A 24,875-nucleotide genomic window follows, 5' to 3' on the forward strand; every position below is an offset into this window, starting at 1 on the left:
AATTTCTATTAAATACAACTTCTACTTTATGTATACATTTCCCTGATTATTTCAAATTAGCGTGTCTTTAGATGACTCACAAGTAAAAGATCATCTTCTAAACACACTTATTGTCCTTCTAAGTAAGCTAAACAAGCATGGTGTTTACACTAAGAAATGGATATTTAACACTCATTTCTGAAAAACTTTCTTAAACTAAAATATTATTTTTAGTTTACACCAATTATTAAATTATGTTTTAGGAGGAAGATATGGAGATTATGGAGATTAAAGTACATCAGAATAAGGGAAGGAACACCAGTGGTAATTCCGGAAGTAGTCTTGAGTCAAGACAATCCCACGGAAATGCGAGTGAAGTTGGCAACCAGCCAGGAACTTCGTCTTCGGCAAGTCAGAGGTATGACTATGAGTCATTATTATTATTATTTCTATTATAATGTTAACCATAGCTATTCGCCAAGGTATGTATCATTATTTTGAATAAAATCCACTTCATTTATGAAAAAATGTAACACTCCCTCTGTATAAAGGGAAAGCTTAATCATGAATACTCGTTTGCAAATCTAACGTTTTCATTTTGTGTATGTTAGCTTTCCACAATATGACTTTACTACACCCAGAACTAACTTACTTTAGTGTCCGTACACTGACGATGCGCGAAACGTATCGAATTTCAGACTCTACTTACTTCGTAAAGAAACAAGGTTAATATTCTGTCGAGATGTAAGATGCAAGTTTACTTATCGGAACGTACTTGATAAGTTTGCGCGTCGAACGATATATGTGTCGAGTAGAAAATTTCAAGAAGGTTTTTCTCCGTCATTTTTGCCCATTGCGCTCTCCCAGTTTGTAATAATAACTCTTTGAATGTGCACTACCACTTCGCAAAAAATGGCCCTGAAGTTCACTTACCAAAGTGTGCCTTTTCCTTGTAAGTTGTTAGAGTAGGAAGTTCAGATTGGCTGGGTTTGTTGTCAGAATGTAAGAAAGTAAGGATGTTTTCTAAATTATATATAGAAACCTAATTAAAATACACTAAACCCTAGTCGAAAATGGAAGGAAAATATTAAGATTAATCTCCCAGAAATAGTATAGATATTAGATTAGAACCATTTGGGAAATGACACAAGTCAAAGGGCAGTTATTTTTGCGAATATGACATTAAATCTTCTGGTTTTCTGGACGATGGGAAATTAGTTAAATTGGATGTTATCGCCTTCGTCAACATTAAGGATATATGTGACGTGGATCTACATATGTACGTGGAATCCACACTACGTGAGCTCACCCGTATTTAAACCCAGAGGCCACTTTATTAGTTAGTTGGATAAGTTGTCTTCTTTAAAGTTCGTTTCGTATTATGATCACAACATTTTCTTTGAATCACTGAGAAAACTAGAAAGGAAATAAGTAGACCTAATATTGAACTCTGCGCAAAGTTTGTAGTGTTTAAAATAAACTTCAGTATCTCGGGAAATGGAAGAGTTTGCCTCCTTTTTACCATTAGTTTAATTATACCTCTATAACAGAACAATTGGACAATTTTCCTTCTCTTTTAACATTTATGTATCTTTATTTTAGAACTGAAAAACGTAAATAAAAGCAAATTCAGTAATTTGTCAATATTCTCTAAAAGACCGACACGTCCTTGTTTTGTGTTTGAATTTGTACATGTTTCTCTTATTCTCAATATCTGCTCAAGTAAATCTTGATATTTAAAGTCACGCTGCAGTCTAGAATTATCGAATAGGTACAAAGCTAGACTAAGGGTAAAATCTGCATATTTACATTTCTTTGAAAAAACGCAAAAGTGACATAAACAGTGAAAGATCATTGATAGTTGCGTTTTAAAAGTACTTTTTAAAAATTAGCTGAAAATTCTCATGCATAACTTTTTTCGAAGACTTCTAAAACTGTTAAAAATGTAAGATCTACCTTATAAAAATGTCATTTAAATTACATTGTAATTTCATTACTAAAATCTAATTATTCGATATGTCTATAATACAATATTCCGTATCAGTATTCGAATAAAGCTTATTTCTTTGCGTTTTATCTTCCTATAATACATAAGTTAGTATGGTCATGGAAGTATGTGGAAAAGAAAGTCTTTTCTTGAGTATTGTAGTGGTTCTTTCATTTCCTCCTATGTCCTCCGTAGCATTCTTCACTTCCATTTCTCACTTTCTCGTTTGGAATAAAGATCATAATCGTAGAAAGTTAAACTAGAAAATTTAATTCATTCATGTTATAAACTACTTTCCCACCAAGCAGATCATTTTCAGATCAGTGTCTAATTTACGTTTTGAATTCAATATCATAAATTAAAACATATTCAAATACCTCAAAATACTAATTGACATTATGAAAGTGTCACAATAAACTAATTCATCAATCAATCGTTTTCTTGATGAACAAGTGGTTTATATTTTGAAAATGAAACGTTTCCTTGACTTTTGATTTAATGTATATGAATTACAGTACTTACGAACGATATTCTGTCTACCCTACTAGGTATACAAGCAGTATTATATTCTGTTGTAAACGATATTCTGTCTACAAACAGTATTATATATACAAAATACTATCAAATAGCCCAGAGGATAAGTTATTTGATACACTTTACACGTGTGTACAAAATCAGTAATTTGTGTGCATTTGGCAAGTTTTAAAGTGTAGTCTAATAGTTCAGGGCCATCATTAATAGTGAAATAAATAGAATATAACAACTAAATGGAAACTAGAATAATACACTACAAGGAAATATTATATCACACTGAAAAGCATCAGGTAGACTCTACGTATACTTTCCTCTGGATATGTTCAGAAATAGAAATGTTGGGCTTCTGCATAACGATACATGTACGAATTCTACTCATTCAGTAATTCTTGACATCACCTTGGATTCTCTCGCCGGGCTTCTGCATAACGATACATGTACGAATTCTACTCATTCAGTAATTCTTGACATCACCTTGGATTCTCTCGCCCTTTCTCTGCAACGATTCGGCTGATTTTTCAGTTGCGTGTTCGAACTGATTTAGAGTATCTGCGAGTGTGTGAAACATTTTCCAATGTCAGTTACAGAAAGGTTATGACGTGCTCACTCTGAGTACTGACATAAAAGAAGACAGATGTGAGGATTGTTTTATCGTTCTTGTATTCACTGTTTAAGTATTACTACCTGTTATCAAAATTTACAATAATGCTTCTCGACCATTTTTTAGTTAAAACGTGAACAATCTATATTACTATTTTATACAAATTATCCCATACGCCTGATTTAGTGACGTGACCTTAGAATGAATGAGAGTTCTGGACTAGAGAAATAAACTGAAGGTTAACCTAAAGTAAACTAAAAGTGATATAAAGCAGATGGGAATTGTAAATAATACTGCCATAACCCTTACGAGAGTTATTTCTCATAAGGAGATTGTATTGATAACATAAAATAAATCGCACTCAAAAAATCTATCTATTAAAATGCTACAATAGCAATTAAAAGCGCTTTTTTAATTTTTTTAGCGCTAGCCATGGGCTAGCAACCTCTAAGAGGGCTACACCCTCTTTTAGGGAAGGGAGTTGAGAGGATCACTATGGTAGTGAAGGATTGGTTGTTGGGCTATGGGCTGTGTTATTTATTTATTAAACTTTATTATCATCTTCATCATTCTGGTGGAAAGGTCTTTATGATCTTTACGATCATAAACATATTTGCGGTTATCCTGGAACATAAACAAGGTATAGACATGAGCATAAATACAACAGGGTTAATAATACAGAAATAGGTAGAGAAACACATTCATATATAATCACAATCACATACATAATGACAGGATAGAAAACATATTCATAATCAGTTAGAGTAGAAAACACAATATAACGAGTGTGAGAAATTTAATACAAGAGACAAAAGCAAAGAAAGAGAAATATAAGGCTTGATGAAAATGAGTGATGAGGTGAAGTGCACTACACAACATAAGTTTGTTAGAAAGACGAATGAGGGTATCCTCTGCCTAGGGGTAGCTCTAGCTAATGGAGACGTGGTGAACCCTGTTAGTGAAATGGAATCACTGTGCATAGGATGGATAAAGATGGGGAAGATGGACATGCAAACGATAGTCTTCGAGGATCTGGAGATCGAGATGGTCGGGAGGTACTGTGTAACAATATAGTGTAAAGAGATGAAGTGGAGTATTATGATAGCGTGCAGGTGATGAGTGAAGTGCAAGATGGTGCATAGTTTCAAACAGAAGAGGATGGTGATGAGTGTAGCGTTGAGTGATGAATTTTAAGCGGAGACTTTCAAGATGGTAGCTGAGTATAGGAAATGATATTAAGGAATATAAATCACGGATTGGGCTGGGGAGAGAAATGCGGAAGGCAATGCTGAATGCATGTCTTTCTAAAATGGCTAGTTTCTGGTAGTATGAGGAAGGAGCGAAGATCCATGCCGGAAAACCATATGTGAGAATGGGTCGAAGGAAAGCTTTGTATGTGTTGGGAACAACGGGTGCTTTGAGTCCCCAGGTTGTGCCGGTAAGTCGTTTGAGGAGATTTAGACGGTTATAGGCTTTAGTTTTAACATGACTGAGAAGAGGCTTCCAAGTTAGATGATGGTCGAAAATGATACCTAAGTACTTAACGGTTCGTGTGGGAATGATGGGCGTATTATGTACATGAAGTGACAGAAGAGATGGATTCCGGTGAACTTTAGTCCGTTTACGGGGTGGTATGAATACAATAGCTTGAGTTTTTGTGGCGTTAATCTTGAGTCTCCATTTAGAACACCAGTGTGTGAAACGATCGATGGCTATTTGGAGTGAAAGGTTGATATACTGAATAGTTTTGCCAAGAGCAAGAAAGGCTGTATCATTTGCATATTGAAACAGGTGGACGTCGGTAGGAAGATGTGGAAGGTCGGCAACAAACAGGATGTACAATAATGGGGAAAGAGCAGAACTTAAGGAACACCGCACATGAGGAAAAGTGGATGAGATAGCTGTTCGTTAATGGCAATGTAAGAGATGCGGCAGACGAGAAAATGCTAAATGATGCGAATGTATGCCATCGGAATTTGATATTTTATGAGTTTATAAATTAACGCTGTATGCCAAACCTTGTCGAAAGCTTTTTCAAGATCGAAAAGGACAAGACAAGATGGTTGAATAGAGTTGTAATGATTTGTTATGAGGGAAGTGGGACGACGTAACTGATCGTTAATAGAGAAAGAGGGACGGAAACCAGCTTGATGAGTCGGTAGTAGTTGACGGTCTAGGAAATATGGGTGTAGGCGTTTCACAAGAATGCGCTCGAATATTTTGCTGAAATTAGATGTTAACTGAATAGGTCGGTAAGAAGAAACATGAGACGGTGGTTTAGCTGGTTTGGGAAACATGAGGGTCTTGGATACTTTCCAGTCTGTAGGGAAGAAACCAATTAAAAGAGTTTTTTTTTACCAGCTAGCCTACGCTAGCTACTACCCGAAGAGGGTTACGCCCTCTGTAGGGGAAGAGATGTTTAGTATATTCTGCTATTCAGAAAGCAATGGTTGGGCTATGGGTAGGTACAGAAAACTTTATTATTCAAACTTTCACAGTCATTATGGCCTTTAACCATAATCATGAGGAAAGGTAAATACATAAACTGCAGTGAGGGAAAACCATAACTGTAAGTGATATGATGTGGAATGATGAAATGAAGTGCGAAACTCACTACAACACATAGGTTTTGTTAGTTGAACTAATGCTGGTTATCTTTAGGGGCTGCGCTAGGCATCAATGAGGACAGAGGAGCCCTGTTAGTACACAAGGTGTCACTGTGCATGTGATGGCCATATGTGAGGTAGATGAGCGGCTGTAGTGTATGGCTCGTAGTAGACGGCGTCTGGGTGGTCTGGAGGTAGAGTGTAATGGTACAAAGTGAATAGTAATGAGAGCGGAGGGAACAAAGCGGCAACGGGAGAGGTACTTCGGGCATGATCGTCAAAAGTTTGCTGAAGAAGTGGATGATTGTTGTGCAGGCGCTGGGTAATATATTTAGTGCGTAATGTTTCTAAATGATATAAGATATGCGGAAATGTAAGTCTATGATAGAGATCTTGAGTGGGACTTGGTAATTTGATACGATAAGCAATTCGCAAGGCATGACGTTCCAAGATGCATAATTTCTCATAGTATGAGGTCGGAGCAGATATCCAAGCTGTAAATCCGTACGTCAAAATCGGGCGGAGGAAAACTTTGTACGTGTTAAGAAGTGTATGAGTATGGAGTCCCCAGGTAGTTCCAGCAAGACCTTTCAGAAGATTGAGGCGAGAGTACGCCTTCTTGGAGATATCTTTCAGATGTGGTGTCCAGGTTAGTTGATGATCGAAGGTTACTCCTAGATATTTGACACTGCGAGTAGGTTTTAAAGGTACATCTTGTACAGAGAGGTGTAAGAGTGTTGGGTTGCGGTGTACACGTGAACGATGCTTCGGGGCAAGAAATACAATACATTGAGTTTTTGCTGGGTTTATTATCAGTCTCCAGTGGGAGCACCAATCAACAAAGACATTGATAGCATCCTGGAGAGCCAGATTAAGCTGATGAATTGTTTTGCCCGTCGCAAAAAGTGCAGTGTCATCGGCATACTGAAAGAGCTTAACATTATCTGGGACTGCTGGGAAGTCGGAAACGAATAGAATATATAGTAAGGGCGACAAAGCCGATCCTTGGGGAACTCCAGAATGAAGAAAAATAGGAAATGAAAAACTAGTGTTGATACAGACATAAGCCAATCGACAGCTAAGAAAATTAAAGATGAATCTAAGGTAAGCAATAGGCAGGCGGAGCTGTTTGAGTTTATAGATGAGAGCGGGATGCCAGACCTTGTCGAAAGCCTTCTCGAGATCAAACAGGACCAAGCAGGACGGGTTGCCTGTGTTAAAGTGAGTATAGATGGAATTTGAGAGGCGGAGCAATTGGTCATTAATGCTGAAAGAAGGTCTGAAACCAGCTTGCTCGAGTGGAATGACGTGGTGATGTGCCAGGTATGAATGAAGACGTTTGACAATGATGCGTTCCAGTATTTTACTGAAGGTCGATGTTAGTTGAATAGGACGGTATGAGCTAACAGAAGCAACAGGTTTATGTGGTTTGAGAAACATAAGAGTTTTCGAAGTTTTCCAGTCAGCAGGTACAAAGCCAGTGCGAAGGATAAAAGTAAAGATGTGACAAAGCAGATATAATACTACGTACGGACTTTCTTTAATGTGTCTATATGTAATAGAATCCATGCCAGGGGCTGTGTTACGTCTGTGAGCTACAACTGAATTGATGTCAGATATAGAGATCGGTGTAGTAAGAGGATTTTTTTCAGGCAGAGTGTGATTAACATTAGGCTGTAGATGAGGAGAATCCAGATTGAGTTTGTCGACTGGATGAGAACGATGTGGAATTTCAGGTGCAAGAGGCGTAAAGATGTCCTGGAGATATCTTGCAAATGCATTGGCCTTGTCTGTATCAGTGTGCAGCGGAGTATTATTGTCGATAAGAGGATATGTTGTACGAGTATTTCGACCTGTAAGCTGTCGGAATCTTTTCCAATACTGAGTGGGATGTGAAAGTGAGCCGAGATTGTTGCAAGCTTTGACCCAGCATCGCAATTTGTAAGCCTTAAGATAGTTGTGCACCGTTCGTTGCAACTGCCTGTAATGATGAAGAGAGTCAAGGTTGCCAGTGGCAGCAAAATCTCTATAAAACTGTCGGGACCGTTTGATCAATGGTAAGTATTGAGGAGGTAAAGAGGGTCGAAAAGTCGAAACTGTTGACTTAGGGATATGTTTGTCTGTGGCGTTATGGATAGCATTAACTAGAGAATCCAAAGTTTCAGAAAGTTCTGATTCTGTAGCTGGTGGCTGTAAATGATGAAGATGATCCTGAAGATACGATCTGTAAGCTGTCCAATTTGCTTTATCGTAACGATAGACAGTACGGGGAGAAGAAGACTGAGAAGTGGTAGTTACACGAGTCTGAATGTCTAGCTTGATTGGAGCATGATCGCTACCAATGAGATCAAGAACGTTAACACAGCTACGATGTGACATGTTGTTCGAAACAATAACTATATCTGGAGTAGTCTGACTCGCGGGACGAGTCGGTTTTGGAAGTGGCAGAGTCACTCCAGTAGTATGACTGGTGATGTAGTTGAGGAAACGATCCCGTTGAGTATGTGTCCGGCTATGTAAATTCACATCTGCCATAATGATGTAGGTACGGAAGATATTGGAGATATACTGAAAGAAGCTGAACGGAATATCATGCCCAGGACGGATGTATATAGTTGCTACAGTCACATACAGTTCCTGATAATATAATGATGTGATAAGGTATTCAGGAAGATTAGGCAGAGTCGGAGAGTGACTACGAAATGGAATAGAAGGTGAAAACCCAATCGCTACTCCCCCGTTGGCTCGCCTAGCAGGGAAAGTGCTATCTTGGCGTAACAGTTGGAAGCGAGGTATGCGGCATGACAATCTGGGTGTGAGATGTGTCTCATTAAGGATAAAGGCATGGATTTTTTCTTCGAGTAAAAGTGCTTCGAAGAGCGGCTTATGCTGTGGTAAAGAACGGATGTTTAAGAACAAAAAGGAGAGCTCCATAATGCAGAGAATGATGACAGGATAGCTGTTAAACCTCCGTTTCGAGTACATTTGAGTGATAATAGACGACATTGCCGGAATATGTTGGATAGATATTGGCGTGGAAAATTGCCTTAGCCGCGATTTGAATTTGTTGGGCGATGTGACCTCGAAGGAATGGATGGATATTTTGTAGCGAGAAGGTAAGAAATGTGAGAAGCTGATGGACAGTTACAGGTTGCTGTAAAGCTGGATTGGCGGGTGGTTGGATTTGGTCCGGTATGCGTAATGGTGCCACAGTCTCTGGCTTTGTTGGTTCAGGAGCTGGTTTGGATCGGCATTTGTAACTGTATGTAGGCTGAGAATGATCTTGACATGTGGAGCAGGTTGGAGGTGATTGTAAATTTGTACAGCTTCTTGTAGGGTGAGGGCCGGAACAATAACCACATTTGAATGGATTTTTACATTGGGAAGTGGAGTGCTGACCGTAGACCTGACACCGTTCACAGCGAATGGGTAAAGGAGCGGAGGTGCGTGATGGTTCAACACGATGGCGTTGTTTATAGATATAGGCGCCACGGGCGAGTAACTCATCGATAGTCTGTTGAGAGTTTGTGAGAACCCGCACCATGTAGGTCAACCCATGATCGTTTTTGATTCGGATACATTTTATGATATTGTGCCCTTCCAGTTTAAGTTCTTCAAAGACCTCCTCGTCACTATAGCTCGGATCTACCCCTCGTATAACTACAGACAATGTTGGTGATTTCCTTGGTGGTGGTGGCTGTTTCGGGCGTTGGTCGCTAAGCTTGGTCATGGCTGATTTGGAGCCAAAAATCTCAAAGCTGCACTTGTTCCGTGTCGTACGGAGAAACTCCGGGTCAGGCGTCTTAATAATCATGCCGTTCCTAGTCTTGACTATTTGAGTGATGTTCGCCCGAGGCATGTATTTTGTGATCTGTACTAAAAGTAGCTTTGGATTTGAAAATTTTGGATCAAAGTTCTGAAGCAGGAAAGAATGGATGGCTGGTCGACTAGGAGGAGGCAGGTTTGGAAACTGACGATCATCCTGAATGTCAATGATCATGGATGCCTCAGAGCTGGCATCGCTTAGCTTATGTTGACGTTTAGCGGGTGGTAGTTTTGTGGATGCAACAGGAGAACGTTGACGAGCTGATGAACCCTGACTGCTAGAAATCCTTTCCAGAGAATGGCAACGTCGTCTAAGCGGTTTCCCAGATGAGCAAGAAGGTTCCGGCGCTATAGGTGGTAAGCCAGAATGTTGTCCAATGACAGGTTGGGACGCCATAAGTCACGGTGTAGGTAATGAGTGAAAAGGTGTGACGAAATGAAAAGATGAAATGAATGAATGATGAAGCTAAGTTTCCAAAAATATGTACACTAATGTGTACGGTAACGCAGTCTCCACTCGAGTGAAACCCTTAATCTCTCCCACTAGAGATTATCAAAATAAATCGTAAGCCTAGAGAATAGCAAGGTTGTCGACAGTTAAGATCAAATCAAAGTGTCAACCTCCGTGGAGGTATGAAAATACAATTCGACGGTTGTTTCCTAAACCCCAAAGAGGCAAGTATTCCAACCGTATGTACGAAGATCGCGAATAAAATCAACAATTGGGGATGGACACACTAAGTGACTTGGTTATTTTTCTTCGCCAGCAACGAATACCCTATTTTTTTACCTGGTTAGAGATTCCAGGTGGCCAGTTCTGATTAAAAGCGCCTGAGCTCCAACCTATAACTTTAGCTTTCAAATCTTTCATTTACGGTTATGTGTGATTTCACGTTTAACAGAAACAAACATTTTAAGTATTTGTATTTTAAATAGTCTAAATTAGTTAACTATATATTTTTCATAAAGTTTATGATATAAAATTATTGTTCAAAGCCTTTGTATTTTAATAAGCCTTCTCCAAAATCAATGCATGTGAGTTGTGCTTCCATCTTCCGAGTTCTTTTAAACTATATTTATATGTTTGCGGCCTTCCTTTCGACAATGAGATCTCGGAAACTACAGCCTCTAGAAAGATGACGTTTTCACTGATCGATTGGGAATTTTGCGTAGATTGTCCAGTTCTAATTGAATATTTAAAAAAACATGGCCATTATTTCTTTATTACATTTCTTAAGGGTACGCTGGAAGCGTTGAAATTAAAACAAACAAACAAACAAATAAACAAAGCATCATATCCTATGTGTTATACATTCCAACACCATAATGTTGTATATTGGGGTTGTATATGTCTCAGTCGTTTGTTCCATGGCCAAATAATAGTTAAAAAAGAAGGATAGCCATTTCTCGAGTCTAAGATAAATCTTTATTTTTTGAGGGTTTTGCCCAATGAACACCATATACAACTGACATTATAATTAATTGTATATGTAATGTATTTGCTTATTACATACTGCATGCACGAAGAAAGAAAACACTGGTCATACATGAATTAGAAACTCCAACCGGAAGTAGGCTCAAATCTTGCAAACGGTGTGAGATATTGAGAAAAATAATCGAAAAAAACTCCCCTTTATGATACCCCTTGCCGATTTTTTTTAAAATCAAGACGTCTTTCACTTGTGTCTGTAAAGGGACATGTACATATGTTGTGAGAAATGAGAAGGAGATTTATGCTCATCTGCGAATGATGCGCTATGTAGAGAGCGCAGGTTCAGCTAGTAATATTATTAAAATATCAACACACCTTGCTTTATAATCCGTAAGGGACACTAAACTGAAAATCCAACACAAAAAGCTAACTTTTCTGATGAGGGAAGCAATATATTTTACATTGTCTACTTAAAGTTTCGTCATTTTGTGATTGCCATTGTAAGAATAGCGGAACATAATATAGTGCAAATATCTGCACAAATCAGATACAACTTGTATGTCTATTGCAAATATGTTCGGGATACCAACCAGATAGATTGTGCTTATCCAACGTTTCGAACATACAAATTATTCTTCTGTCGCTTTTTGTGGAGGTCTGTGTTCAACTGGCCCTCACACCGGGAGTTGAATGCGAATAGAGAAAAGACGAAAGTCAATTGCTGGTGTGGATATATCCAAAATACTACCTGGTTGTGGCAGTTCAGTTACACCGTAAAATAGAGTAAAAACAGTGTACATGGGACTTCCACAGAGCGTCATAAGGGAGTGTATGCTGTGAGTTGAAACTAGTGTCAAACGCCGCTGCAGCTTGCCGGGAGATATGTCATGCATTTGGTGACGGTATCGTGACTACGTGGACAGTGCAGCGGTGATTTAACAAGTTTATGGACGGTGACGAAACACTCGAAGACGTACCACGTGCCTGAAGACCAACACATGTACAAAATGAAGATCTGCATTCAGCAATTAGGGCGAACAGTGGGCAGACATGTGACGAATTGGGACAATTCAGTGTGAATGGAGAAACTATTCGGCAGCACCTCCATCAACTTGGGAACCACTTCAAGCTCGATCGATGGGTCCCGCATGATTGACTCCACGCCAAAAGGCAAGGCGAGCAGACAACTGTGTTTCTTTACTGTTTCGTCTAAGGAGCCATTTCTTGACACAGTGTTGACATATGATGAGAAGTGGGTCCTGACGAAGCTCCACGGTGCCGTCATCATTGATTAGTATCCCATGAACCGGTTCCAAAATAATCAAAACCAGCACTGCCAGAAGAAAGTCCTCCTATGAATTTTGTGCACTGCTCGCGTCATCGTGTATCGGGAACTGCTACAAGCTGGCCAGAGCATCAATGCAACTATGTACTGTCACCAGTCCTCCCGTGTTTAAAAAACTCAATATTTTGGAGCCAACACTTCTGAATCACAAAGAGTCCTCTGTTATAGGACAACGCTAAACTTTACGAGGCCAGGATGACCCGGGACACCATTCTATGCCTTGATAGGAAACACTATTGCATCCGCATATTCCGCCGTCCGATAATCACCTATTCCATTCCTTGGACAATCCCCTTAGAGGACGCCTGTTCAAATCCCTAATAGAAGTGCAAGATGCACTTGATATATTCTTCACTTTACAGCCCACCAATTTCTACTGCGATGAAATCCAAGCCGTTCCAGAACGTTGACAGAAGATCGTAGATGATAATGGGGACTATTTTTGGTCTTACAATTACATACCGATGTTCGAAGGCGGTTGGTGAAAAAGCGACAGAACTTTCGTACTTACCTTTATATATATATACCGGTGAGCTCTGATTCGGTAATGAATTGTTCAAGCAGTTGTTGACTCGATGACTGGTTGTTATTAGTCGCTAGCTGATTAGAGAAATCCGGATGTTACTAAGTTGATAGCCAATGTCTCTAACGAGACTCCTGTGTTCTTCCAAAATTGCTATGGCTTTATTTATTTTCCTATTCTAATGTCCTGAACTTCTGAAAAGTATACGGGAAATGTGATATTGTTTCCTTCCTTTATACTGTGTTGGGCCAATCCAGATTTGTCTGCTTTTAGGCGTTTTATATAGTTTGCATGCTCCTTGCATCGAGCTTCAATAGTGCGCCCAGTTTGTCTAATGTAAGTTTTTACATGGAATGCGGTGAACTTTTGGTGTTCTGACCCCTAAGCTATTCTCACTGACTACAAAAGCTTTCTTAGATTTCCTGGAGATTTGTGGGTTGTTTTTATTCAGTGTTTTGGATGGAATCCTGTTCAGTTTCCTGAACAATTTACCGGTATCTGGAAGAGAGGCGATTCCTCTCACTTCTCTTTCGGTGTAGATATCTTGTAGCTTAAGATTGGAAGTAATTCTCTTCAGAATACGCTATACAAGGGATATGTGTATTAGAATGTTAATTACTGTAACTTGTAGAGATTTGTGTTTAAAGCTGTTAGCAATGAGGTAAGTATCGGTGTGTGTGGACTTCCTGTATGCACTATGTCCTACAGTTCCGTCGGAATTTTTGCTGATCAAGGTTACCATGAACGACAGACAACTGTCTCTTTCTATTTTCATAATTAATTTCGTGCATTGCTGGCTGCTATACAAAACTCAAAAAAGGCCTGCCAGACCATATATATTTTCATCACGTCATCAGGAAACCTTCAATTCCCATTGTCTAGTATCGCAATCTTAAAAAAAAATATTGCGTTGACGGAAACGTTACGGAATGAGGTCACAAATTTTATTTTCCTTCAGCAGTGTGAAAGATATCACCAAAACCCGTAGGAAACCTATTTCTCCCTTCTCATCCTGACACTTCCTGGTTGTGGTTCTGTTCTTTATCCTCTCACGCTTGCTGGTTGACTGATTTTTTTGTGTGTGATAGAATTTGATTTTGATTATTCATTAGAGTCTCTCCTGTTCACGACATTCTTTGAAATCCTCAAGGGTTATAGTCTTCGTTACCTTACTACACTTACGCCAGATCATTACTTCGTTACGTTACACCAGACCATCCACGTAGATACAGGAATGTAGCTATTTTAATAATCAACTAAAGAATCAACAAATAGTTGTAAGCAGTGAGTGGATACAAGGCATTGACTTGAACAAGAATCTTTCATTCAACGAAATTCTTGTCTCTCACCCATTGCAGTCAGCATATCATACAGCTTAATCTATATCTACATTTCGCCCTGTCTCAATATTTTGTAATCAGAATGAACAAGGAAGCAAATGGTGTGTGTATTATTACTGCCCGGATTTAAAATGTCGACTGTAGGACGAGCTCAACTTCAGTCAGTAAATGCTTTGCTCTTGATTGATAAAGATTTGTTTGCAATCATGCTTAATTTGCTGTATAAAAGCTAGGTGTATCACAAGGTTAGTCAATTCATTAGTTTAAGTATTGAAATTATTATTTAAGGCCGAGGTATGTTGGAAGCGATAATTCCTTTGCGGGAAGTACATTTGTCATAGTCGGCAATTGCGTTTTATGCTTTCATTTGCATAGTTTTCGTGTTTTGCTTTATTAAATTTGAAAACAGAGTTAACAAAAATCATACAAATTACTGTGGTGGCTGCGGGTCTGTATATGGACTAGATAAAGTTTATCTCTCGTATTTATGACTATATATACAATTTCTGTCTCAATATTTTGTAATATTGGGATATTTATATGTAATATGTGTTACCGGAAGTAGTATATATATATATATATATATATATATATATATATATATATATATATAGGCCTATATATATATATGGACATGTACACGTTCTTAGGGAACGTAATAACAGGAACTAAATGTGCAATGAATAGGACTATAATTAACGCTACTTGGAAAATTTTATTCGTATTTAGTAGATCACTTTAATAGTATTATATTGAGTTTATTGTGTGTTAGTTTCATTCTTTCTCATTCAATGGAACGCATGTTTACCATAGATAATTCTAAACATTATCCAACCTGACCTGCTTTATTTATGAACAAAAGTTTTTGTCACGCATCTATATCCTGAGTAACATGCAATTAGAATATTAGAAATGATAGTACGTAGCACGTTATGGATTGAACAGATTAAGAAATATTATTTTTGAATCGTTAGAGAAGAATTAGCAATGATCAGAGACAGGAGTAAAAGTTGATCTGAAAAGATAGTGGGACGTATGATGTCACGCCGTCCCCTTTGCCTATCTTCGCCCATTGTACTTTTTTTAGAAACTGGGGGGACGCCACAGATATTTTCTGGGAGTGAGGAGAGGACGTCCCCCAGCATTCCCCCTCACTTTTACACCTGGTCATAGGAGGAAAAACAAAAAACAAGGGAGGATGGTTTCAGCTTCTGATACGCTAACGAAAAACGGATAAAGAACAAAAGAGTTTCATAGAAATGATGACAAGAACTTTAGTTCCCTTCACATCTCGGAATTGTTATCTTCACTCAACGTACACTCAGCACCTAAAAAATTGCGACAGCTAACGCCGTGCAGCTAGGCCACAAATATACATCTTCTTATCCCATAATAATGTCTGATAAAGAGACCCCGTCTCTCTCCTCCTTTCTTCTCTCACATGCTAAACTTTGCTAACAACATGAGCACGATTCCCATTTCAAACTACACATGTTAGTATCGATAACATGAAATAAGAAAACCGAGAAGAAACAAAATTCATAAGATGATATAGGGAGAAATTGAAACACCCACACAATGAAAAATTGAAACCAATAGATCTCAACAAAGTTGAGAAATGAGGCAGAGAAAGAGAGAAAGAGAGAAGGGAAGAGAAGAAGAAAAGAAAAGGATAACACATAAAAATGTGTAATTTTAACGTATAAGAAAACAACCTAACATACAATTCCGTTCTCAGAAATGCAACAGTAATATAAAAATGGCATTTGTGCTTATATTTTTTTTCAAAACCATTCGAATATGTAGAGGATGTTTGAAACATTCATTAAGTCACTTTCAAAAAGGATAGCGTACTCAATTTCCAGTAGAACAGTAGAACTTAGATCTGCGAGACACATCTAAGATAATGTCAAACGTTTAACACACAGGTTTTGTTCCCGCGTGGTTCTATTGTAAATTCGGTAGTATTCATTGGACTGATCCAAGACTCGGTAACCCAGAGTTTACCCTTTCACTTCTAGCCCCTCTTTCTCACGTACACACGCATTTCATGAAGTGCGTGTGCGTGTCCCAAAGTTAAAACGGAGCAAGAGACCGAAAGACCTAGTCTGGAAAATGTAATTAACTGTCAAATTCAGTGTTGTGTTTTTCGTGCTTTGGAAATAACATCTCCAGTCGTGGTCACTTCTGAAAGAAATACTGTTTAAACGCAAAGAAATAAGCAAAATCTCTTTTTTTATCCTCTGGCTCACCGACCTTCAGTCGAATTACCGGGTCACTACGGCTTTGAATACTCGACTGAGTGGTGGTACGTAAGCTAACCAACATCATCCGGCTGACGCGATGCTTCGTTTGAGCATTAGCGTGTTCATTCTATCTGTGCGAATTACGTTATATCCGCAAGAGATTAAATTGATGTTGGATTTTCGGAACAGGTAAATCTTCGGTAAAGACTACAAAATTTCAACCTCTTTGGTTATTTGAAAGCACAATTTTATTTGATACTAGTTCGAAACAAAATTAATTTCCATCATTTAATTCAATGTGTTTTATTCACGTTGAACATTGAAACATTCAGGTTCTGCTACATCTATGAGGAACACCCAATTTTCCATTTGCACATTTGTAACTTTTCATTATGATACAGTTTGGACTTTTAATATAGTACGTTTCTGATTAAAATTTATCAGTAAAATACCACTCATTCAATTTTTTCTTTCTTTCTTTCTTCTTTTTCTTTTTGTTTGTTTCATCTTTTTTGTTCAGTTTACATTAGTAGTCTGGAAAAGAAGATATGACCTACGCTACCTACTGGGTTTATTGGAATGTCTCTTGGATCAGTACGTCCAATGAATACTACTGAATTTACAAACGAACCAAGCGGAAACAAAACATATGTGTTAAACTTTTGTCATTATCTTAATGTGTCTCGGAGATCTACTGTTCTACTGGAAATTGTGAATGCTACCCTTTTTTGAATGTGACTTATTGAATGTTTCAAGCATCCTTTATATATTCGAGTAGCCCTGGAAAAAATATATATAAAACAAACGTTATTTCTATATTAGTGTTGGATTTCTGGAAACGGAACTTGATAATGTTAGGTTCTTTTCTTATAACGTTAAAATTTCATATTTTTCTTCTTCTCTTCCCTTCTCTCTCTCTCTCTCTCTCTCTCTGCCTGATTTCTCAACCTCTGTGTAATAGACATCCATCGATTTCAATTTTTCATTGTGTGTGTTTCAGTTTCTCGCTATATCAACTTACGAATCTTGTTTCGTCTTGTTTTTTTATTTCATTTTGTCAATACTAATACATGTGTAGTTTGAAATTAGATTTGTTGTTAGCTAATTTTAATATGGGAGAGAAGAAAGGAGGAGAAAGACGGAGTCTCTTTACCAGACACTATTATGGGATAAAAAGGTGTGTATTGTGTGTCCTAGCTGCACGGCGTTAGCTGTCGCTTTTTTTATGCGGAGTGTACAAGTGGCTCGAAGATTGATTCACTTTATAGGAAGTTATTGTAACTTGCTTTGAAATAATGAAGGGAGAGGAAGAAATGAAAAACTAGGAAACAAGACATATCGTGTGTTCAAAAATTTTTGTAGGCCTATTTGGTGATACTTTTGAGAGCTAAAATAATTTGTTAATCCCACTTTAAAAAGGCTGGAAGAAGGAGAAAAGTGGAAACGAGTTTAGTTTCCGATAATATAAGTAGTATTTATAATTGATCGTGCATATTCTATTGCTTCTAACACCACAAAATTAAATCGAATTGTATTGGATTTTCAGTTAAGCGCCTCTTATTGAATATGAAGCAAAGTGAGTGGATTTTTTAAATGGTATTGGATTGTTTTTATGTGTACTAGTTATACCTTATATCATCAATAGAGTCTCTCTCGATAGAAGTAAGTCTCGTAACGGTTTTGGCGATTTCTTGTAAACTTTCATCCTAGTTAAGATTGCTTTCGTTTTACTTCGCAGTTTATTTCCGTACTCCGTAACTCTCACTGATTCGAAGACCACGTCACAAAATCAGTCAATCATTAACGTGGGAAATTTCATACTAAAAAGAAACATAAATTCTCCTCATTTCAACTAAAAAGTGGCCGTGAAGCACTAATGTTCTTTTGGTCTTGATAACACGATAGTAATTCACAAATAATGAATAAAACAACGATAATACAATCCGCACGTCTGTCAATTTATTTTATATTAATATTCATAGTAACCATTTCATAACATGATTCCATATTTATAAACTATCTCTATCTAACGGGACAAAATATCTCCAACACTTCCTTATTGATTGGAAAGACTTCAAGGTGGTGCAATTGAAAAATATATTAATCATAAGCTCAGAATGATCGGGGGAATCAAAGTTCACGTGACTAAAATCCGTTACGCATAACTCTTACATTTCTACTACTGAAGCAAATGATTACAAGACATTATTTGAATTAAAAGAATTTAAAACATGTAGTTTTAATATTAATATTCTCTCCACTTTTAGTAATATATGTCAGCCACAATTGGTTCAAGGTGCAGTCCAACACACTATCACACCACCGTGGAATAAACAACAGCTATATATTATGAAGGAATGTCTGAAGAAGAAAAAGAAGTTTGACTTGAAATGGTTAAAAATATGTGTTAATCGTATGGAGTATTACGTGTGCCCTGAATGCGGAGATTGGTCTCGTTCATACCCCGCATTCAAGCTGCATGTAATAGCCCAACATGGCTATGGATATCGTTGTGAAATATGTAGAAACAATGTCTTGTTTACAAAACATAAATGCTCACCTCCAATCCCGCCTAATTTGGGTCTAGGTATGTAAGACAGAAGATGCATTATATTAGTTCACACTCGGTATCTTATGAAGTCTTCTTTATTAGAATATTCTAAATCACCATTTGATGAATATAGGTTGTATTATTCTACAATTACACGTATTATCATTTCAAAATTGCAGAAATAATTTTTAAAATGGTTATATCAGATAAAAGTGATTGCGTTGTAATAGCAAATGCTTGCATTCTGATTGTCTTATTGTTAACATTACGTTCACATCACAAGTATATTAAATTGAAGCCTACCGATAGCAACGGGTAACGCTAACTTAGACAGCACTAGGATTTTCACTGAACATCAAAATTTTGTCTTTCGATAAAATGTCAATGCTTCTGCTTCATCAAACCGCTCTACGTGTCTGAATTGTTGAAAAGCTGTGCTAATTTGTGAAACAATGGAAAACGTGTTTACAACACGACCAATTTTGTCTTCACGCCCAAAGCATTTTTTATCACATCCCTCGCTTTTATCCGCAGATCCATCACTTTTACTTGTTTTTTATTAAAATAGTTCCAGTTTATTCTGCTCTACGAAGTTCTATCCTTTCATATTACCATTTGTTATTTTTTCTAAGATTAAGTACGATGTGTTTTTAAGAAGAAAAACATATGTTCGTGAATTTATTTTTAATATGTCTTTACAAAATTAACGTTTTTTTTACTACAAAACCATTTTAATTTTCAAATCACAAATCGACTGGTCAGTGAGCGGTTTTCCAAAGATAATGATTTATAAATACATCATATTAAATAACTCCTTCCATATTGACTCTGCAATTATTACTTTTAAATTCACAGATTAATAATATTAGATTAAAAATTCATATATAAGAAAAATGATTATAATTGTGACTATATATATATATATATATATATATATATATATATATTTCTAAAACAGTTATAATATAAAATTTTAAAATGAAACGGTAAATTATAAAAATAGCTTATCGCTAAATATTTTAAATTTAAAAATATATAAAAAGCAACAATTAAAATATTGTCTTTTACCTACATTAATATGAATATACATATGACAATTAACGTCTGAAGAAGATAACGTTACGTTATGGACTCTGTTACATATTAAATTAAACTTTAATAAAGAATAAAAATACATACTCTGGTCAGAAAAACAGTAAATATTTAAAACATATTCTATAGTTGAATAAAGTTAAAAAGTCGCATTTTTTTCTCTCAGCATGTCACGAGTTATTCATATGTAGTTTTCATTTGTCGTACATGTTCCATATAATATCGGTGTAATATTTTAAGTCGCAGTATAGTGACACTCTTTGCTTATCTTCTTATAGACTGAAAGTTTTCAGTTTTTAACTTCATTACAACTTTGGAGAATATCGTTTTTACAATTTATCTTTTTCTTTTCACCTTTCACTTTGGTCATTATATTTACTCCATCAGCCATGTTGTGTAGTAATGTTTGAGTTCGTATAATACAGACGATGTAAGCAGTTGCAAGATTTATTTAATTATTCTAGTGGTATCCTAGATTTGGCATAATACCTGCACGTGTTGGCTAACACGCCAATTTATAATACTTTTTCATTTGCTTTGTGTACAACACTAAAGTGAAAAGCATCATTGCCACATTTTTTCCACACGCGGAAAAGACTACTCTGCAACACACATGCGTTGTTCTTTGTGTTTCATGAAAATTAAGACCGTAAAAAATCCAACACCCTTAACGTGGCGTATTTACCTACACCTACCTTATATCATTAAATTATAGAAACATTAAAAGAAGTATCTATAATTAAAATACATTTTATCGCTCCTGTTTGGTATTGTAACATTATCTCATGCAACATATGGAGCTCCTAAATGGAAAGCATTCTTGTAAGTAATATATGAAAGTTTTAGGGTAAATTAAATGCACTTCATTTGCCATTTATTATATACTTGAATTAAATTTCCAAATCATGTATTGTTAAACACTTTACTTTCTTTGATTTTTCCATTAATTAATTTCCTCTATTCCTACATGTCTTTAAATATACACGTGTAATAGTTGCACTGTGTTGCATTGTTATGTAATAGTTGCACTTATACAAGTGTATCTCTTACTATAAGAATGTTTAGGGGATAAAGCAAAATACTCGCTAAAATTGAAACTGACCACTTCATGCAACATGTTCCGGTTTCTCCGTTTAAAAATCTGCTCGGACTATTTACTGGAAAATGATGGAAATCAAATGTACTTATAAAAGAACATTTGTGTTATCTTGATAACATATTAGAGCAATGTTAGGTTTAATTCTAAGATTTATTATAAAGGGGACAGTAACTCTATGATAAGTAATAATAAATAAATTTATAAATAATATCCCTTTACTTATTGAATTGTTTGTGCACAGTTTGGTATAAACTTTCTTTGCAGTCATAATCTGTATTAAAGAAGTATTTATAATTTACAATAAATGTTTAATATTACCTCATACCTGCATATCAACATAGATTGATATCTATTTCTTGGCCGATTAAAGCGTTTGAGAATACATTTTTGGGTACTTACCTCACAAGAAACATTATGCAGTACACATATATTAATAAGTAGCACAAAGACTTTATTAAACAACTTTGAGATATTAATTGGTAATGAAAAGTGTACACTACACAATTATTATGAATACTGTAAAAAAATAAATATGTAGGGAAAAGGGTGATGCTACCTTTGTCATTTTTGTTAATTACGCACTTATAAAAAGAAATTTGTATTTTCTTGATTGTATTATGCTATGAATATAATTATTACATGAATTGTTTCATTCTTCTGCCTATTTTGCATTTTACTGTACTTATCGTGTTCTACCGTGTTAAGTAACATTAACTTTGATTGTAACATTTATTGTAAGGGGAGAAATCACTCTCTAACAAGTAATGCTAAATAAATATATAACATTTCCGTTGCTTTTAAAGTTGTTTTTGTACGGTTTTGATATGTATTATCTTTTTAATGATGCTCTGTACTGGAGAAGGTTTTATTATTTACAACAAATGTTTAGTATTACTACACATCTTCATATCTCCATGTCTTCCCTGTCCTGTCGAAGGTCTTAACAAAAAATCATCTGAAATAACTTCATAAGAAACCGTCATTTGATAAACGCGTACAATTACATATAATTCGGCTCTTGATACGGAATGTCATTGCTCATTTATTGAAATTGATTTTTAAATACTTTTGTAACTATTGGTGATAGAATTTTATCAATAATGATGTTTTTATCGTCTATTTATTTTGATTCAATCACATTTATACTTTTTTGAGCTTTATAATGTATCTTTCCTACTTTGTGAGCATTTTCCGCCAGCATACATAATGTATGTTTCTATTACATAAATTTTCTTTAACACATTTATCATATTCTTTCTTCAACATGCCACTTAACCCGTGTACTTTAATCTTATTAAATGTTGTCCCCCCCTTTACATAAGTTGAACACACCTTACTTCCAAGGCAGCCATCAATAACCAAACAAAATGTCTTATTCTATTTTCTGTGATCAAGTGAGTGTAGTTGGTTCACTTTGGTTCCTCTTCTTCATACTTCTAGTACATAAAATAACCACCCTTAAGTACATAAAATAAAAGTGATTTCCGTACGGTGTTCGCTGGGAAATTTATGGAGAATGCTATTTCTTTACGCAAGATTTATTTTCTTGAATTCATTTGAATGAAAACCAATTTACTTCATTTCTCTCCGACTTCGTCTTAATGTAAGATCATCCAAAATACAAAGTACGATTTTATATTTCTTTTATCTGTGTCTACTATTAAATAACTATCCGAGAGAGATCATTAACCCTATAATGCGTAGTGGGACAGATATGGGTCATTGTAGTAAATGATCTGTGCTTTCCTACATAACGGTGTGTAGTTTACTCATGCATGTTGTATGAGATTAGGAACGTTCGCGGCTTGTAGTAATTCCACAGTTTCCGCATAGATGGCACTATTAAGTGTACCGGTACTCCCGTTAATGATTTTGGTTTCTATTTGCAAAACTACTTTTTCACAGAAAATTTTTAAAAAATCATGCCTTGTAGGGTTAAAATTTTCTTACATAAACTTGTTACGAATATCCTATAGATTGAACTCTGAATTTTAAACCGGTACGTACGTCTCTAAAATACATCTACACATAATAAAACAAATTGCAAATATAAAACAAGTAGTTTTATGCCTTAAATTCCAAATTATGATATTTATTACATTAAAGATTTATTTAAAAACAATTATTGAAGAAATATCTTGTATGTAGAAACTATATTTCTGGAAGTTCGACTTCGTTAATGTAATCTTTTCTAGAAGATGTAAATCAAACGTCTCTGAAAATTAGATTCGCTATACCTTGTGACTGTCTCTGCCAGATTGATTCAAATTCAACCAATATTCTGATTATGGGTTTGGTGTTCAATTGATCATATGTTACATGAAATTGGTTATCTTGATTAGAAGTTTGTTTCTCCATGTCGCCAGAATTACTATGGATTAAATACATAAAAGTCCGAAATGTAAAACTTGCAAAGGGTGATACACGTAAGAACTGAAGAAATACTCAGAAATGCAATGAATTAATGCAATGCAAAATAAATTTGTTTTTTCACTTTAGATAATTATAACACCATCCAATAAATAGTTATGAATAAAATGCAAGTGGAAAATTAACTCTCTGCAATATTGTGATTGTTGTGTCAGTTGCGTTAGTTCTAAATATTTATCGTAACTTCGTGTGAAATATAATTGTCGTTTCTTGAAAGGGTTGTATTTGCTGAAAGCATACTGAAAAGGTTCTATAAACTCTCTGTACTCTACTTTAGACTATTAATCACCATATTCATTTTCAACATCTTTTTTACAGTTGGCAATATCAATTAACTATATAGATTTATTGATTCATGATGACTAAAAATCACATCTTAACTATATATAAAACTACATAAGCTGACATAAATTAAAGGGGTACTTTCGGTTGACGTGGAAAGTTGAAATTTATCATGATTGCATCTTTCCAAGACTAACCGACAGAAAAATTGCAAAAGTGTATATTTTTAACTTTTAGGGGGTCTAAAGGAGTATTTCCCCATGTTATTTAAATGGGTGTTTTTTGGAACTATAATCTCCTGTTTTAGGTACTTGACATTGAGATAAAAACTTGAAATTCGGTATTCCTGTACGTTTTTGTTAGCGATAACTAAGTAAATAACTAAAAGTAAAAACTTCCAAAGGTAGAGTGGTTTTATGGAGAACTGAAAAATATTTTCCATGTTATTTTTATGGGAAACATTTTACATTCCCAAATTATTGGGCAGTTCCTGCAGGGCTACAGTAATTAAATTTAACATGATTGTAGCTTTTTGGGCCTAACTGACAGAAAAATTACCAAAAGTGAGTATTTTTAAGTTTTAGGGGTCTTATGGGGAGATGAAGAAATTCTCCATGTTATTTAAATGAGCCTTTTTCGGATCTATAATCTCATATTTCAGGTACTTGAAATTGGAATAAAAACTTGAAATTATGTATGCCTATAAGTTTTCCTTAGCGTTAACTAAGTAAATCGCTAAAAATAAAAAAATTCCAAGTGTAGAGTGGTTTTATGGGGAACGGAAAAATCTTTCCCATGTTGTTTATATGGAACATCTTCTGCACCACAAAATGTTTAGGCACTTCCGGCAAGATTAGAATGACGAAATTTCGCATGATTGTAGCCTTCCTGGACTAACCTCCAGGAAAATTGCCAAAAGTGAATACTTTTAGTTTTTAAAGCGTTTAAAGGGGTATGAAGAAATTCCCATGTTATTTAAATGGGCGTTTTCTTGGGACAGAAA

General features: G+C 35.9%; 1 protein-coding gene across 1 annotated transcript; it reads left to right on the forward strand.

The window, feature by feature from the left end:
- Positions 1–252: 252 nt before the first annotated feature.
- LOC145662206 (uncharacterized) lies at positions 253–19,039 on the forward strand. The gene is made up of 2 exons (XM_081727540.1): positions 253–397; positions 18,686–19,039. Exons 1-2 carry the CDS (start codon positions 261–263, stop codon positions 19,011–19,013), a joined length of 465 nt encoding a protein of 154 aa, XP_081583666.1. The 5' UTR covers positions 253–260; the 3' UTR covers positions 19,014–19,039.
- The last annotated feature ends 5,836 nt before the right edge of the window (positions 19,040–24,875 follow it).

This window comes from Thermobia domestica, chromosome 10, assembly GCF_964235325.1.
Source record: "Thermobia domestica chromosome 10, izTheDome1.hap1.1, whole genome shotgun sequence".
NCBI lineage: Eukaryota > Metazoa > Arthropoda > Insecta > Zygentoma > Lepismatidae > Thermobia > Thermobia domestica.